This window comes from Gossypium hirsutum, chromosome D04, assembly GCF_007990345.1.
Source record: "Gossypium hirsutum isolate 1008001.06 chromosome D04, Gossypium_hirsutum_v2.1, whole genome shotgun sequence".
Taxonomy (NCBI): domain Eukaryota; kingdom Viridiplantae; phylum Streptophyta; class Magnoliopsida; order Malvales; family Malvaceae; genus Gossypium; species Gossypium hirsutum.
In genome coordinates, this window is record NC_053440.1 from 57,742,676 (window position 1) to 57,758,761 (window position 16,086).

Sequence of the window (16,086 nt, forward strand, 5' to 3'; positions counted from 1 at the left end):
TAAAATTAAATGGATTTGGATTAAAAAGATAAAAGAGTACTGCAAGTGACATCCTAACGAAATGATGAAATTACTCCCTTTAAGGGTAAATTACCCATCTTTACCTAACTATTTGTATGTTTCTTTTTTGATCACCAATTATGAATAATTACAAAATAGTCATACAATTATTCGATTCTTTTGTCACAATGGATGACGGGAGAATGGTGTGGTAGCTTTTAAAATTGACATAATAGCAATTTTAATACTCAACATTATACATTATATCAATTTAGTCTTATTCTAAAAAATTAACCCTCAATGTTTACACACCGTATAATTTGGTCTTTTTTTTTCCAATTTTTCACTTCTTTTGAACCTTTCACCTAAATAGCTAAAAAACCAAATCTATCAACTAAATTTGATCTAAAATATACTAAAATTAAAAACACCCGAAAGTCCAACATAATAATTTTCATCTTTTCTCATTCTTTTAAAATTAGCCATCAGTGTTACAAATAAAGTAAAATTACAAAAAAAAAAAGATTGCACAATGTATAATGTTGAGAGTTAATATTTTTGGAATCAAGACTATACTGACATAATGTAAAAATATTGAGAGTTAAAGTTATTATTAGGCTAATTTTAAAAGCTACTAAGTTATGTTTCTGTTAGTAATACAAAAAAATTTTTGAATAGTTGGGTAACTAAAAAATAAAATTTTAAATAGTTGAGTGATTATTTTATAATTTTTTATAATTACATGGCCAGAAAAAAATTACTAATAGTTGAGTGACTACCAGTGAATTTTTCCATTTTTAATTGTAAAGCTTAGCCAGCGTGACTAGTCAAATGTTCTTAAGGGTATACTTGGAATTCCCTGTAGTAAAAATGATACTTTAAACTTTTTCCACCAAATTCTCTAGATTATAGACACAAATATTTTCTCTAAATAAAAAAATAAATCTTCATACAGCTACTGCTGTAAACCTAAAAGAAAATTTGAAAGAAATAAAATATTTAACAGAAAAATAAGATAAATATTATAAAATATATATTTACAACAACAAATTAATAATTATCTTTAAAAACCCGTGAATATAAATCGACACTCGGATATTTTGTGCGCTTCTTACCTAAGATTGAGCCAAGTCAACAGTTTGTTTAAGATAATAGGTTGAAATTTGTCATATATGTATGTAATTTTCAAAAATTTAAAATTTACTACTTATATTTCTATTTTTTAAAATTTTAAAATTAAAATTCAATTATTAATATTATTAAATTATTTTTTAAAATTAAAATAAAACTCACTCAATAGTAATGCAATTTAAAAAATTAGATAATTTACACTAATAGTCACTCGACTATTAACATTTTGTTTTTGACAACGAACTATGAAAAATCACAATACGATCACTTAACTATTCGATTTTTGTCTTTTTATAAGATTAAAGTATATAGGAAATCCTATATTATAGGGATTGGATCAAATTAGTCTCTCTATTATTAAATGGATCAATTTAAACATATATTATTAAGAAGAATCAAATAAGTCCAAATTGATATAATTAAATTTACATTATAAAGAATTTCTTGATTTTTTTTTAATTACAAATTAATTTACAGAACCATAAAAGCTTTATAAATATTAACTTTTGTAAACAGTAAACGTTAATTTTATTCCAATTTAGTCTTAAATGATTTTTTTTAATAATACATGTACTAAATTGATCCATTTAATAATACAAGGACTAATTTGATCAGGTCCTATAGCTAACGCTTTTGAGCTTTCCTTCGCCTAGATTGAGCCTTCTGCCATTTCTTCTTGGGAACCAACTTGCTCTTTGGTTTCAACTTCAACTCCGGCGAGAACTTATAATTTGGATCCCTCATTCGTGCTTGAATATCCTTGAAAAACTCCATATTCAATTTCTTAGGTCCTCCTTGTCGAAGCTCCTCATATTCCGGTCCCGAAACAATGTTCTCGAATGCTCCTATTAAAATGTCGATGTCGCTCATCACTTCCCAAACATTCGTATAACGCCCGTCAGGTCCTTTCTTGAGTTTCTTCAAGGCGTTCTCAACTGCTAGTTTCCTTGCTTTCTTGCCCGGTGATAGCTCCTCAGGTTCTTTTTCGGATTTCAGTAGCTCTGAGATGGTTCTGTACTTTGGTTTTTCCTCGAACTCGAAAAGTTTATCAATGTACTTATCGCTGGATTCGTTAGGATAAGGTTCAGTAGGAATATCGTCGTCATCATCACATTCACTGCCAGTCCATAATGTCTTTTCCTCGTCACTCCCAGACCATACGCTTCTTAACTCGTCACTGTCATCGGCATCGATTAGCTCGGAATGATCTTTAGCTTGCTGTCTGGCTTTCCGTATCTCTCTTTCCAGACGGTTTCGATCGGTTTTAGAATCTGTTTCGTCGTTTTCAGGATCACTTTCATCTTCACTGCCAGTCCATAGGGTCTCATCCTCATCCATCTCTTGTTGCCAAGCCTTCCTGAAATCTTCATTGCCGGGTGTTTTGCTCCCAAAGAGATCGTAATGTTTACGCCCTTCTCGAGCATATGATCGCAATACTAGCAAACATGCAACAATATTGAGGTGAGCATACAGTTAGTTCGGTAGGTTCAATTTCAAAGATTTGGAAACCGGTTAAACCAAATTAACTTACAAAATCAACCAAACTAACCGACTAACTTAAATCAGTTTTATTTATACTAAAAGTGATCGATTTTAAAAACTGATAACCAACCAAGCTAATCGAATAAACCAATTCTCGAAGCTGATAAATTTCAAAACCAACTAAAATTGAATCAAATTAACCAAATTTTACCATGTGTCATGGTTCGGTAAATGTACCATAGAGTCGGATTACATTTTGCCCCCTCTATTAAAAAATGGGTAAATTAATCTTTATATATTAGATCAAAGAGCAAACTACTCCTTCTATTAAAAATTTCATCCATTTTTACTATTAAAAATTGGTCCTTTTATGTCTATATGAGGCACATATGACGCGCCACATGTAGCTGTTTGGTTATTTTGCCAGCAATGTCAATTTTTAACAATAGAAATGGATGAAATTTTTAATAGAAAAGACTAGTTTGTTCTTTAATCTAACGTACAGAGACTGGTTTGCCTATTTTTTTAAGTAAAAGGGGCAAAATACAATCTGACTCTTAGTAAAAGGGGCCTTCATGGCACTTTTACCTTCATGGTTCTTCAAAACGAATATATATATATAAAATACCAATTAAAAGAATAACAAAAACCATGTAATTTGAACCTATCATATTTCAACCTCGCATGAAAAAACCAGTATGAAAATTATCTATAAAGGGTCCACTTAAGAATCCTCACTCATCTTCTTTCTGCTGGTACTTTTTACAAACACATTGACTACATTCCATTTTTGTATCTAATTCAAAATAACAACCTAAACAAAAGACTGACGGGTTCTTCACATACATCCAAGAGATAAAATTCATGAAACGGGCATGACAAAAATTGAGATTTTACACGTAAAATAATAGAACCACTGTCTGTTAATACTTTTAACAAACACATTGACTACATTGCATATCTGCACATAATTCAAAATAACGAGCTAAACAAATAACTAAGGGCTTCTTAACATACATTCAAGAGATCAAATTCATAAAATGGGTATTAGAGAAAATGACATTTTATGCGTAAATGCATAGCAACACTTTCCGTCAATACTTTTTTACAAACACATTGACTACATTGCATATTTGCACCTAATTCTAAAACAAATAACTAATGGCTTCTTCACATACATTCACAAGACAAAATTCATGAAATGGGTATAAGAAAAACTGATATTTTACACGTAAATGAATAGTAACAATCGGTTTAAAAAGAGAAAAGCAAGAATATTACCTTGAAAATTCGGGTAAAACCCGCCATTAAGATGACTTGTTGAAGAGCTTAGCAATGGATTTAAAGGAGATTCTGACCTGCAAACCAATTGGGTTCTATTTTCTTTTTATATTTTCATTTAAATCTCAGATTTTCAGGAGAAAATTAAATATGTAAAGAGTTAAATAAAGACCTTGAAAAAGGTGGCGGTCGTGGCGGCCAGCAGGGTTTCGGAATTCTGAAGAAAAAGAGGCGGGAACAAAGCCTGCGAGCCATAGTTCGCTACAAGGCGGCAAAGCTAATGCAAACCGAAACATAAAACAATATGGTTTTTATGATTTTATCAAATGGTTCGGGTTATCCGATTCTGCTTAAGTTAGTTTTGACTGTTTCACAATGTGAATTTTTATTCGGGTCAGACTGATGTGATCCGAACTAAAATTTTAATAATAATGCACTTTAATTACAATATATTTTTGGAATTTTATATTTTTTTAGAATAATAAAATGAATTATTTAAATTAACTTGAATTGATCCCGAGAAAATAATTTTAAATTAAAACAACTAAACCAACCAATTTTCTTATTAAATGCAGAGTTATTACCGTTTTGGACAAGTTAATTTTAATTCAAATTAGTTTAACTTAAACTTATTTCTCGGTCAAATTATTCGTTTAAGTTTGAAAGTCTACTCAAAATTTAGAAGAATTTAGACAAAAAGAAAATATTGAAATCAACTTGAATGAGGTCGAATAAATATTTTTCAAGATTTAACCTAACTCAAAAACATAAATATGTTTTAATTCAAAAGTTAATAAATTAACTTAATCCAAATTTTAATGTTTTTATTTTTAAAATTCAAAGTAATATTTTTTTTGTACTAAAATTTTGAACAAGAAAAATTGATAAAATTACAAATTTAAGTTTATTTTCGGTATTCATTTAGATAGAATATCTAAAAATAATTATCATTTTTTTACCATAATAGTAACAAACATTTGTTTTTGCTTTTCCTTTATATTTATTTTCCTTTTAACTTGATATAATTTTGGTTTCAATAACTTGATTTTATTTAATATTAAAAATTAAAAAAAGAAAGAACAAATAAAAACAAGTACCAGAATGATGAGATAATTTTTGAAATATATATTAATAAAAATTAATGATGCTCTAACTATTTTTTTTAAGTATTAAAGACCCCTGTATATTCGATCATATGTATGAAGTTCAGACCATTTAAAAATCTTTCAAGTCTATTAAGTTTTAACTCAATTGGTATTGGCATTGTTGCCAATGCAAGTGGATGCGGATTCGAGCATTATCTTTTTATTTATGGGTTAGGAATGACCTATGAGTAATTCTAACTATTGTGTCAAAAAGAACAAATAGGATCATAACCTATAATAAAATTGTTCAAAATAAAATCCTCCAAACATAAGGAAAAACTTAAAAAGTTAAAACATACTCGTATATCAATCACATACATGTAACCGAGACCAAGTCCACTTTGGCTCCATTGCCAAATCATTATCTATAGTCCAGAGAAGATCTTCAAGTAGTTTATAAAGTAGAATTTTTCATGATTGAAATGATTTTCCATGCAAGTTTTTCATCAGCCACTGACCAATGACAACAAAAGAACACTGATTCCGAACCATTCTGAAGACTACTAGATAATCTATGAGGACAATTATCTGACGAACAAACGGATACACGGAATGATTCTACTTGAAGTTCTTCCCCTAAATCCAGTATGTTACCTTCGGAAAGTTCATCTGATAGTATCATTGATAATCGACTAATCAAAGTGCATTTGTCAAAACTGCAGAGCATATGGGAAGTGGAAGAGAGGTCTTCGGTTCGGGCCATATGCATCGGGAAACAATAAGCAAACTGAATCTCATGCTTTTTTTCTCCCAACATATGTAGAAATTCATCTTGGTGTATAACTTTTGCCTTTTTGCCTTTTTCGACTACTAAGATACCTTCTGTAGCTCTATCATCACTTACAGAAAGCCTTGAAACGGCCTTTGATTTGTTTGAATCCAAATAAGATTTATCGGTTGAACTACATGTTGAGAACTTGAAGTTTGGGTTCAAGCAACTTCGGATAAAGGTACCTGAAGCATCTGCTTTCACATAGTGTGTCGAAGGAATGGTGACTGTTTCATTGTTTGCGGGACAATAACACTGGATCCCAAGTTCAGACTGAATCCTTTCTTTAAGAGTGGCCATTTTCGGCTTCTCACCATGTACAAGTATAGCATGTTTGGGTGAGAGAAATTTGACAAGATCCATAATACCCTTGGCGTCGGTATGAGGACTGAAAGATAGCTGATGAATCTGCAACACAAATCATATGTTCAGGCTAATTACAACCAAAATATCCATATTAAATATTCACACCCGAGTCAAAATAACAATAAAAACAATCAGATACAACCATCATGAACTTAATACAAAGGATACCAATAAACTTCAGTGCAACCAAAACTAGAATATCAAAATTACTAATCAGTGTCGCCTCTCGGTCTTGCCAAATAAGAGAAAAAACCGTGCAGGCTTTCGGTCATTCGTAGATTTCCGAACTTAAAAGACTTTCATGTTTTTAATATTAATCGGTTTCTAACATTGCCATGCGACATTACATTCAAGAAAATAGTAGTTCCCTATATTATAAGACGAGTTCCACAAAAAGTTTTACGCTCAGCTGCCTTGTAAAAGACTCCTTTTGTTTTTGTTCATTAGCTGCTCTTCTTTTTTGGTAAATATTTACTCCAAGAGTTACAAAATAAAAAGGGGAGGGATCCGAAACAGAGTCCACATGCATATAAATGATTTTCGTTTTTAATTAATGGAGGGGACAGATTTAAATGCAGTAAATTGCAGAAATGAAAATAAGCTCGAAAAAGGTGAAACAAAAAGTTGAAGAAAATGAGAAAATCTTAAGCTTTAGGAGATGAGAATCAACCTGGCATCGCACATTGATTTGAGTGTCCTTGTCCAAATCAATTTTGGTCGGTTTACCAGACATTAACTTATGGCCTATGGTTCCGGCCACACAATACCTACAGAAGGAGAAAAACGAGAGTAATAGAAACTCAAACAAACATAATTCTAATGTGCATAATGCCTCTCAAGTAAGAAGGAACCGCAGGTGCACATAAACACGGGATAGACCAATGTGTATTACTAGAAGTACCCGTGTCCAACACATTTCAAGGCATGGGTATTGGGATGTGAAAAAATATACTCATGTCAGACACATACTTGTATTCAGAACTCACAACCAAGTCCAAATAACATAGATTTTTATTCTCTTTAAATGAGTTACAGTGGTTAAATATGATATTCGAACTATTTATACATTTCATCTTATAGAAGTAACAATACTAGCAGCCATTTAGGATATATATGCTTGATAACGTATAACAAGACCATACCCAGGCAATGTCACGAGATTGTTTTCCGAAGGCGCCCACTGCATAAAAACCTCGAGTGAAAAGCCACCAACAATCATACCAGGTGTAGCAAAGAGAACACAAGGTCCAGGAGCATTTATCAAAGAACGGTCAAAATTCCGAACTGCAATAGATAGGCGCAGAAGAGTAGCAGATGAAATATTATCATAAAAGAGTGGCAGTACCAACAACTCTACAAATAAATAGCTCAAGCAACTTTCAATTTCCCTAAAATCTCCAAGTTCTATGATTCTGCCTCTTCAATTCCAGAATTTTGAAAGGGAAACAAATTCAATCAAGATTTCGAATCAAACTAACAGCATTATTGACAGAAACTAAACAAAAGGTCAAATGTCTTCAATAGTATTCCAAATATTCTAGATTAATTACTAAAGAGCTTCCTTACACATGATAGTCGTCCAAAATGCAGCATAGAAGGACCTACTTGGAGGATTAAAACTATTAAAGGATTTTATTGTTACTTTCTTATGCTTTATGAGTTTCATTGTAATTTATGTATGTTGAGGGTCGGTCGGCTCCTTCGGAAGAAGTCTTCGAAATGTAGTCCGCCAGGCAGCCAACCCGGTCCCCCAACAACCGAAGGTATTGTCCCCATGTCAAGGTTTTGTCCCCAGCCTCCGCAAAGAGTTGTGTACAGTTGCGGAGGTAATGGGCTATAAGCCTCAAGTTGGTGGTTCAAGTTGCACCGTGCTCAGGTTGCTCAATAATTATTCACACACCCAATAGTTAACACCTCTCGCAAGTCTTGCAGGTACCACCAACTGAGGCACCCCCCTCAATGAACCATACACGGCTCTCTGTGGAGGCTAGGGACAAAACCCTGACATGGGGACAACATCTTCGGTTGTTAGGGGACCAGGTCAACTGCCTAGCAGATGACACTTCAAAAACTTCTCACGAAGGAGCCAACCGACCCTCAACACCCTCAGATCTATGTTCTGTCCCTAACTGCCAATTAACTCCAATGTATATAGAAACTGCTCAAAAATGAAACCTAGCAATGGCAGGAGCAAGGAAATAAGTAACTGCTGGCACTCATTAATCATTATTTAAGCAAGCTTTGTACCATTTTTAAAATCAAATGCATTATGTGTGGCGTATGTCTCCTTGATCTTCTGGCTCGTCCAGTTAATAAGCATTTTATAATACATATTGGCTTGGATTGTCAAACCTGAAACATGATGAATCCAACTTATCACCATAATATGTAGTTAATCTTCACCCAGATCACCATAATATAGACTGAACAAATGTAAGGTTCCATTGCTATAAAATAAGCCAATAAAAAGGAAGAAGAAAATCAATGATGCAAAAAGTTAAACACTAAAGATGGATCAAACCTGCTGAGAAGTAGATAGGAACTTTTAGATTCATCCGTTCCCAGTAATCTTCCAACAATATACAAAGTTCCTATGTGATGATAATAATACAAAATTCAATATTAATCTAGAAATCAAGTTGTACAGTATCAAAATATTCAACATAAAGGCATCTATGACTAGTCAACAGTATAACAGTTACAAATAACAATAAGCAGCTTGAATTGGAATGCTATTTTTTAAAAGAAACAGAGATTGGCTGAGAATTATTGACTCCTTAATAAATCAACAAGAGTTAAAAAATTAAAAGAAAACTGATTTGATAGAGTGAATTGTTTGAACTTGTTTCCCTCATGCTTAGTAGTCATTTGTTAATGTGGGAACTTTGAACAACTACTGGTCGGATAATTTTGGTTGCATGACAAATATTTTTACCGCAGAAAAATTTAGGAAAAGTGTGGAAAACAGAAATAGGATTATAGGAAATGATGAGCATACAATCAAACTTTACAAGCAGAAGCAATTTTATGTAGTTTTATTTATAGAAAAAGAATCCTTAAATGCCAAGAAAAAAAATCTAAACAATGTCGGTACAAGGAGGTCAATATAGGGAAATAATATATCTTATGATCCTATTATGAATGAAATCCATAAATGCGGCAGCTTTAAATTAACATAAAGGTTTGTCGTACAAATTTAGAACTTAGTAGACTACCTCATTTTGTCTAGCGCCAAAGGTAGTTAAGATGCCCCCAGTAGTTAGAACTTTTGCTAACTAAATAATTTTATTAGCTAAACAAAACATAGCTACAACGCATATATCTTATATATAAGATCAACAGTAATACCTGAGCTCTTCCTAGAGCAAAAGTAGGAATAAGCACTTTTCCTCCAGCAGCAACACAATTATGAACCTGAAATGAATCACCACCAAACACCAATGCCCCCACCCCCCCCCCCCAAAAAAAAAAGAGATAGAAGGAAGAAAATTATTCCAGTAGGGTGTAACTTTAAAATAAAAAGCGCATACATGAACCAAATATCTTCATTCATGAAAGTTGGAAGTACAAGGAATCTTCACAGAAAACACACACAGGTAAAATGAAACCATCATACTTTAACATTTCTCTCTCTCTCTCTCTCTCTCTCTCTCTAATCAATCACCAATAAAGTTTCTAGAACAAACTTAATAATGCATCTAAGAGAATTCAGTTACCTATTCCTAATCCTCAGAACTTTAGCAACTATCACCACTGTATTCAAAACAGAATTTCCTCCCCCACCCCCTCTTCCCTCAAAAAGGAACAATTAAAATAAAGTAAATACTATCAAAATAACATAGAAGATAATGCAAGATAACATGTAGAAGCCAACTGCATGTGGAATAGATACTCTAACTGTAGCAGGAGCAAGTAAATAGTCACAATGTGCAAGAGCAAATTAATTTTCAGGAAGTAGTGTATACACAAGTGGTATAAATGAAGCCAAAAAAATAGCCTGAAATTGTGAAAGTAGTGTATACATACAGCTTTAAGGAACTCCCTTTCTCGCCCATATCTTGAATCACGTATGGTTGTTGCATAAGTAGACCTGTTATAGAAATATTATTATGAAAGTTTGCATCACGAACTACTAACCAGACTTTACTTGTTAATAAAACCAAAGATAAATATAATATGTGTATAACATTCATACTCTGTTATGAGAAGATCCAACTGTAGTCTATCAATCTGAGCTGCCCCAAGATGTCTATCTGGCGTCATATTATAATCTCCTGTGTACACCATAGCAGCATCTCCCACCTTCGCATAAAACATTGCTGCCCCAATAACCTTAGAACAACCAAAGAGAATGAAAAACATGTATATCCATACAGTAAAAACTGGTAAATACATCTTGATACCCATAACTGGTAAATACATCCGAAAAAAGTATCCATTAAAAAAGGAGATACCAAGTTCCTTTGTTCGCCGTAAGTCCTCATTTAGTATTTATATTTATCTCCAGTTTCATTAATAAGTGAAAGTTTGGTTGTGGTGCATGATGCTCTGCAAGTTTATATGATTGGATTGAACCATTCAATGCCAAGACTGAAGTCAAGGTCAGGCCAGACTTTACTACTTGGTCCTAGATTGCTTCTCTCAAACTAAATGCTGCTCCTAATAATTTGCAAAGATTTACTCATATGACTCCCATAAAACAGAAAATACAATTACTTCAAGGAACAAAAACAACAGACCATACAGGATTAATATTCACAAAGTTCTCTTCTAGACAACCATGCCACATCAAAAAGAACTACTGCCATGCAATTCATTTGTCTAATGGGCTACAAAGCACTCAATGATTTTAACTCAACCAGTGGTCCAACATTATTCAATCAATTCTTCCACAGCCCTCTTATGACCAAAGAGCTAGGTAGCTCTGTCAAAGCAGATGAATTATAATGGACATACATAGCAAATCTCCAATGATAAATGTGCACCTTTCATATACTAATGGATAACATGTCTAAGCACTACAAATATGAAACAGGACTAGTAAAAAGACATGCTTTAGAACTGAACTTAAAATGCTTACATGTCCTGCATAGTAGGCACGGATTTGAAGATCTTTATCAACCTGCACGGTCTGCTTCAAATTCACTGGTATAACTGTAATAAGGAGTCAGGTCAGAATAAAATAAAAATGATAACCTCAGACAGGATACTTCAAGCAATGAATAAAAACTCGGAAGTTGGTCTTGCATAGAAATATATTTGGGAATATGAAAGAAACCTAGATCATATATTTAAGAAATCTTCACAATTCTATTTTACTAGTTAGTCCATAGAAGGTTCGCGATCTAAATTTGAAATTGTGAAACTTCAAATAAAATTATATAGATGATAAATAGGTTCAAGTTGACCAATTTTCTACTCTACTATTTAGAGCATGTAAATTCAGGAAGCTAATAATGATCAGAAATCACTAGTGTAATGCTACTCAAGGAGAAGTCCTAATGTCCAAAAAATAAACTGATATCATGCTTGGTGCATTTTCAGAGTAGTTAATGTTCTGTTGTAGCTTGGTAACACATACAACATGCAGTATGGAACATCATCTGGATCTATCATCATTAAAATGATTGTCATGAAGATTGGAGAGGGTTCCATGTTCTAAAAATAGCAGAGTTAAGCAAATGATTCTTTTCAAAACTAATGTGTGCTTGAAAACAAATTGCAGGGCAAATGGCACTCCTAGACTGTTTGGACAGTTTCCGAATTGCTACCTGATGAACAAGAAAGACAAGCCAATGCATCACATGCACATAAAACTACTCATAAGAACAGTTCTTTCCTTTTTTTTTTTTTTAAAGAAAAAAAAAAGCATCTGCACTAACTGAGCAAAAAAAATGGAAATTTAAGTACCCTTTTTCATGCATTCTGCAATATGATCAGAAGTAAACTGTTCGTCCTCGCCCCTTCGGTCCATATTCTTTCTGTAGTCCTCCAACATCAAAGGGGCCAATGCTTTTGTCGGATACTACCAATACAAAGAAACGTCATAAAAAAAAAGTAAAATCAAAACAATAATTATAATAAATACCCCAAGTGAGACATTTCATCAAATGCATAGACAAAGAGAAGTTACAGTCATGTAAATTGGACCCTTATAACCGCAAACTTCAGTGAAATAAGGAAGTGCTCCAATATGATCCAAATGACTGAAAAAAAGAATTTATCAAAAAGCCAATCCAATAAATTATCAACTGAAACAAACAAAGAGTAAACCGAACAAAAGAATACAAGTGAGTAACAATGACACAAGTGAGAGCATTATCGAAATCTCCAGTCTTAGAAATGAGAGAGAAATCTGGGTATCGGCGAGAATCAGTGTATCCCATATGCATCCCGCAGTCGAACATGATTCGCTTGCCATTTATCGAGACCACCATGCAGCTTTTCCCAACTTCTTGGCCTGCCCCTGAAAATTTAAAAAAGAAAAAAAAAACATCCATTTGTATGTGAAAAAACAAAAACAAAAATGGGAATTCATGAAATGGGAGAATTAAAAAGTGGGTAGTGTTTAGAAGTTACCAAGGACGAGACAATCGATCGCCATGATTGGAGTTAATCGAGTTCAAAGTTCGAAGACTTGAAAATTACTTGGTGGGCACGCTTTCCTGTAATTAGCAATGCATTTTGGCGGGTGAAGATTTTGCATTATTTTTTTCCATAAACTAAAACAGTCCCTAAACTTTGTTTAAAATTAAGTTTCGGTCATTCAACTTTCAAAAGTTACCTAATCCAAAGTTACGAGCTAAACAAATAACTAGTGGCTTCTTAACATACATTCATGAGATAAAATTAGAGAAAATAACATTTTACGCGTAAATGAATAGAAAAACTTTCTGTCAATACTTTTTACATACACATTGACTACATTGCATCTTTGAACCTAATTCTATAACAAATAACTAATGGCTTCTTCACATACATTCACAAGACAAAATTCATGAAATGGGTATAAGAGAAAACTGATATTTTACATGTAAATGAAAAGTATCAATCGATTTAAAAAGAGAAAAGCAAGAATCATACTTTGAAAATTTGGGTAAAACCCACCATTAATATGACTTGTAGAAGAACTTAGCAATGGATTTAAAGGAGATACTGACCTGCAAACAAATTGGTTTTGTTTTCTTTTTTTCATTTAAATCGCAGATTTTCAAGAGAAAATCAAATATTGAAAGTTAAATGAAATTTGACCTTGAAAAAGGTGGCGGGATTCTGAAGGGAACAAAGCCTGCGAGCCATCGTTTGCAATAAGGCGGCAAAGCTAATGCAAACCGAAAACACAAAACAATCAAATGGATCGGGTTATCCATCCGATCCGACCTTTGCCTGATCCGAATTAAATTTTTAATAATGATAATAATAAATAAATACAATTTAATTATAAAATATTTTAATATTTTGTGATTTTTAAAAGGAACAATTTCTAATTTATACATCAACTTTGGTATAACATGAACTTTAATTGGAGAATAATAAATTTAGTCTTTAACATTTTATGTGTTATTTAATTTAAATTTTTTGTATTTTTATAATAATTTTTAATTTTTTGTAGTTTTAAATTTATATTTTTTTTATATTTAGAATAGGATCAACTTGATAAATTGTTCAAAATTTGTGGGTAAAACTTGTTGATTTTTTTATAGTTAGGATTAATTTTACATAATTTGTAAAATGTTAATAACTAAATTTGTTATTTCACCAATCAAAATATGGTAATGTCTACATTTTGTCTGGTGACCGAATGTATTTAATAATAAAGTGACTAAAGCTTACAACTTACCTAATGATAGTGATTAAAATAACGATTTTTTTAAATGGGTGACTAAAATAAGAATGTGAATAAACTCGGTGACTATCTAAGTAGTTTATCCTAAATTTTAACTTATACTACTAATGAGATAATGATTGGTCTAAGATGGAGGGTTAAATTTTTAGCTTTTAAAGTATAGAAATTAAATCTTAAAACTTGTCAAAGTACAAGGACCAATAGAATATATTGACCAATAAAATTAGTATAAAGGTGTTATTTTTAATATATATATATGAAATCTTTAAAAAAATAAATGAAATATTTAATTTTTTATAACATGATTCTCAACTTTGCTATTTATACGAAGAAAAATATATATGTATTCATCACGGGTTTTGGTCCTCGACCCGTAATCATACAGTCTCAAGTTTGTTTTATTTTAATTATGACAATAAATAAGTTAATTACACTGCACCTCCTCCAAATTTAAATCAATCTCAAACTTCGAAATACTCTATTTGATTCCTTAAAATATCAATATCATATCAATTAAGTCTTTTGGCGCGTCTAAGCATCAAATTGGACATTAAATGTTAGTTTCAATACGATATAAAGAATATTTAAACCATGTGAAACAAAATTTAAATACATCTATATATTAAACTCTTATTGAATTAGTGTTTCGAGTTAATTGAACACCAACTCGGTTGGGTGATTATCAAATTACTACTTTTTACAATATAATTTATATTATTACGAATGTATTTATACTATATACTAAACTCTCAATTGAATTTGTGCCACGAGTTAACTAAATAATGACTCAAATGGATAATGATTAAAATATTATTTATTCACAAAGTAATTATTTTTTTATATTTATATAAGAGCAATGAAAAAATCCGTAAATGATAGGATTTGAACTTACGACGTCACGGTTTTTAAACTTTTAAATTTACCATTTCAATTTAAAAACATGAAAAAAAAAACCAACCAAATGATACATTTGTATAGACATTTGTTACTTTATAAAATATAAGGTTATTTTGTTCCCTACAAAAATAGTATATTAGTAATTTTCCAGTTGAATTGATGTTGAGTTGACTTATAACACCAATTAAGTAAATGGTTTAATATTAGTGTAACTAAATAATTAAAACAAAGTTGGTGATCTGATACATTTAGAGGTGTAATTGAACTGAACTAAGTTAAAATACTATCAAACTCGACTTGAAATTTGAAGCTCGATACTCATTTGAGCTTGAGTGAACATCTATTTTTAGGCTTGAGATATAATTGAGCTAATTGAGCTTAAGTTTAATTAAGCTCATTTATCAATTTTTATACTCAAGCGCGAAGTCAAGCTTGAGCTCAATTCAATAATTAAGTTTAAGGTTTAGGATAATGACGTAATTTAACAATATAGAAATATGAAAAACTTGACAAGGTTCACGGGTTAGTTCGAAATCAGTTTAATCTATAACTTGAGCTACTCGAACTTAACTCAATAATTACAAAATTAATTTTAAAAAAAATTTAAAATTAAACTCAAGTAGGTTGGAAGCATTAATCGCTTACTTGCACCCTATTTACAATAAACAAGAGTCAAATTTGATGAATTTTGACTTAAGCAACTAATTATCTGATTTAATTTGACTTAAGTAACTAATTATTTGATTTAATTTGACTTAATTATTCACTAAAAAATTGGGATTTGAATTTAATAGAATTTTGTTTTAAATTTTAAAATTCCCAACTTATTTAAAATTAATAATATTAATTATTTAATTCAAGAAAGTAATAATAATTATTTAAAAAATAGACTATTTTAATATTGGGTAAACTTCACTAGTAGTCATTCAATAATTAGTAAATTTATTTTTTGGTCACCTAACTATGAAAAATTGCAAAATAAGCATCCAATTTTCCAAATATCTTTTTTGTCATATAGTGACATCTTTTAAATTTAGCACAGTAGCAATTTTAACCTTCAACATTTATATATTACGTTAATTTAATCATGATTCAAAAAATATAACCCTCAACATTTGCACATTTTGTAATTTGATATTTTTTACAAATTTACTTTCATTCGTGACGTT

General features: G+C 31.3%; 2 protein-coding genes across 6 annotated transcripts; both read right to left on the reverse strand.

Moving 5' to 3' along the window:
- Positions 1-1,635: 1,635 nt before the first annotated feature.
- On the reverse strand, positions 1,636-4,305 carry LOC107911562 (uncharacterized). 2 transcript variants are annotated; one of them, XM_016839402.2, is made up of 3 exons: positions 4,067-4,305; positions 3,895-3,971; positions 1,636-2,567 (listed from the first exon to the last, which is right to left on the reverse strand). In XM_016839402.2, exons 1-3 carry the CDS (start codon positions 4,147-4,149, stop codon positions 1,756-1,758), a joined length of 972 nt encoding a protein of 323 aa, XP_016694891.1. In that variant the 5' UTR covers positions 4,150-4,305; the 3' UTR covers positions 1,636-1,755. The 2 variants fall into 2 exon arrangements, with proteins under 2 accessions (XP_016694891.1, XP_016694890.1); XM_016839401.2 differs by having other exon boundaries at positions 3,895-3,989; positions 4,067-4,255.
- Positions 4,306-5,319: 1,014 nt separating this feature from the next.
- On the reverse strand, positions 5,320-13,549 carry LOC107911563 (cleavage and polyadenylation specificity factor subunit 3-II). 4 transcript variants are annotated; one of them, XM_016839405.2, is made up of 15 exons: positions 13,426-13,492; positions 13,282-13,334; positions 12,754-12,839; positions 12,463-12,640; positions 12,308-12,380; positions 12,085-12,199; positions 11,255-11,328; positions 10,370-10,506; positions 10,201-10,264; positions 9,523-9,588; positions 8,696-8,765; positions 8,422-8,526; positions 7,317-7,458; positions 6,845-6,941; positions 5,320-6,216 (listed from the first exon to the last, which is right to left on the reverse strand). In XM_016839405.2, the coding sequence occupies exons 3-15, from the start codon at positions 12,776-12,778 to the stop codon at positions 5,434-5,436; spliced, it is 1,929 nt and encodes a 642-aa protein (XP_016694894.1). In that variant the 5' UTR covers positions 12,779-12,839; positions 13,282-13,334; positions 13,426-13,492; the 3' UTR covers positions 5,320-5,433. The 4 variants fall into 4 exon arrangements, with proteins under 4 accessions (XP_016694894.1, XP_040947014.1, XP_016694892.1 ...); XM_041091080.1 differs by having other exon boundaries at positions 13,258-13,334; positions 13,426-13,488; XM_016839403.2 differs by lacking the exon at positions 13,282-13,334 and having other exon boundaries at positions 13,426-13,549.
- Positions 13,550-16,086: the final 2,537 nt, after the last annotated feature.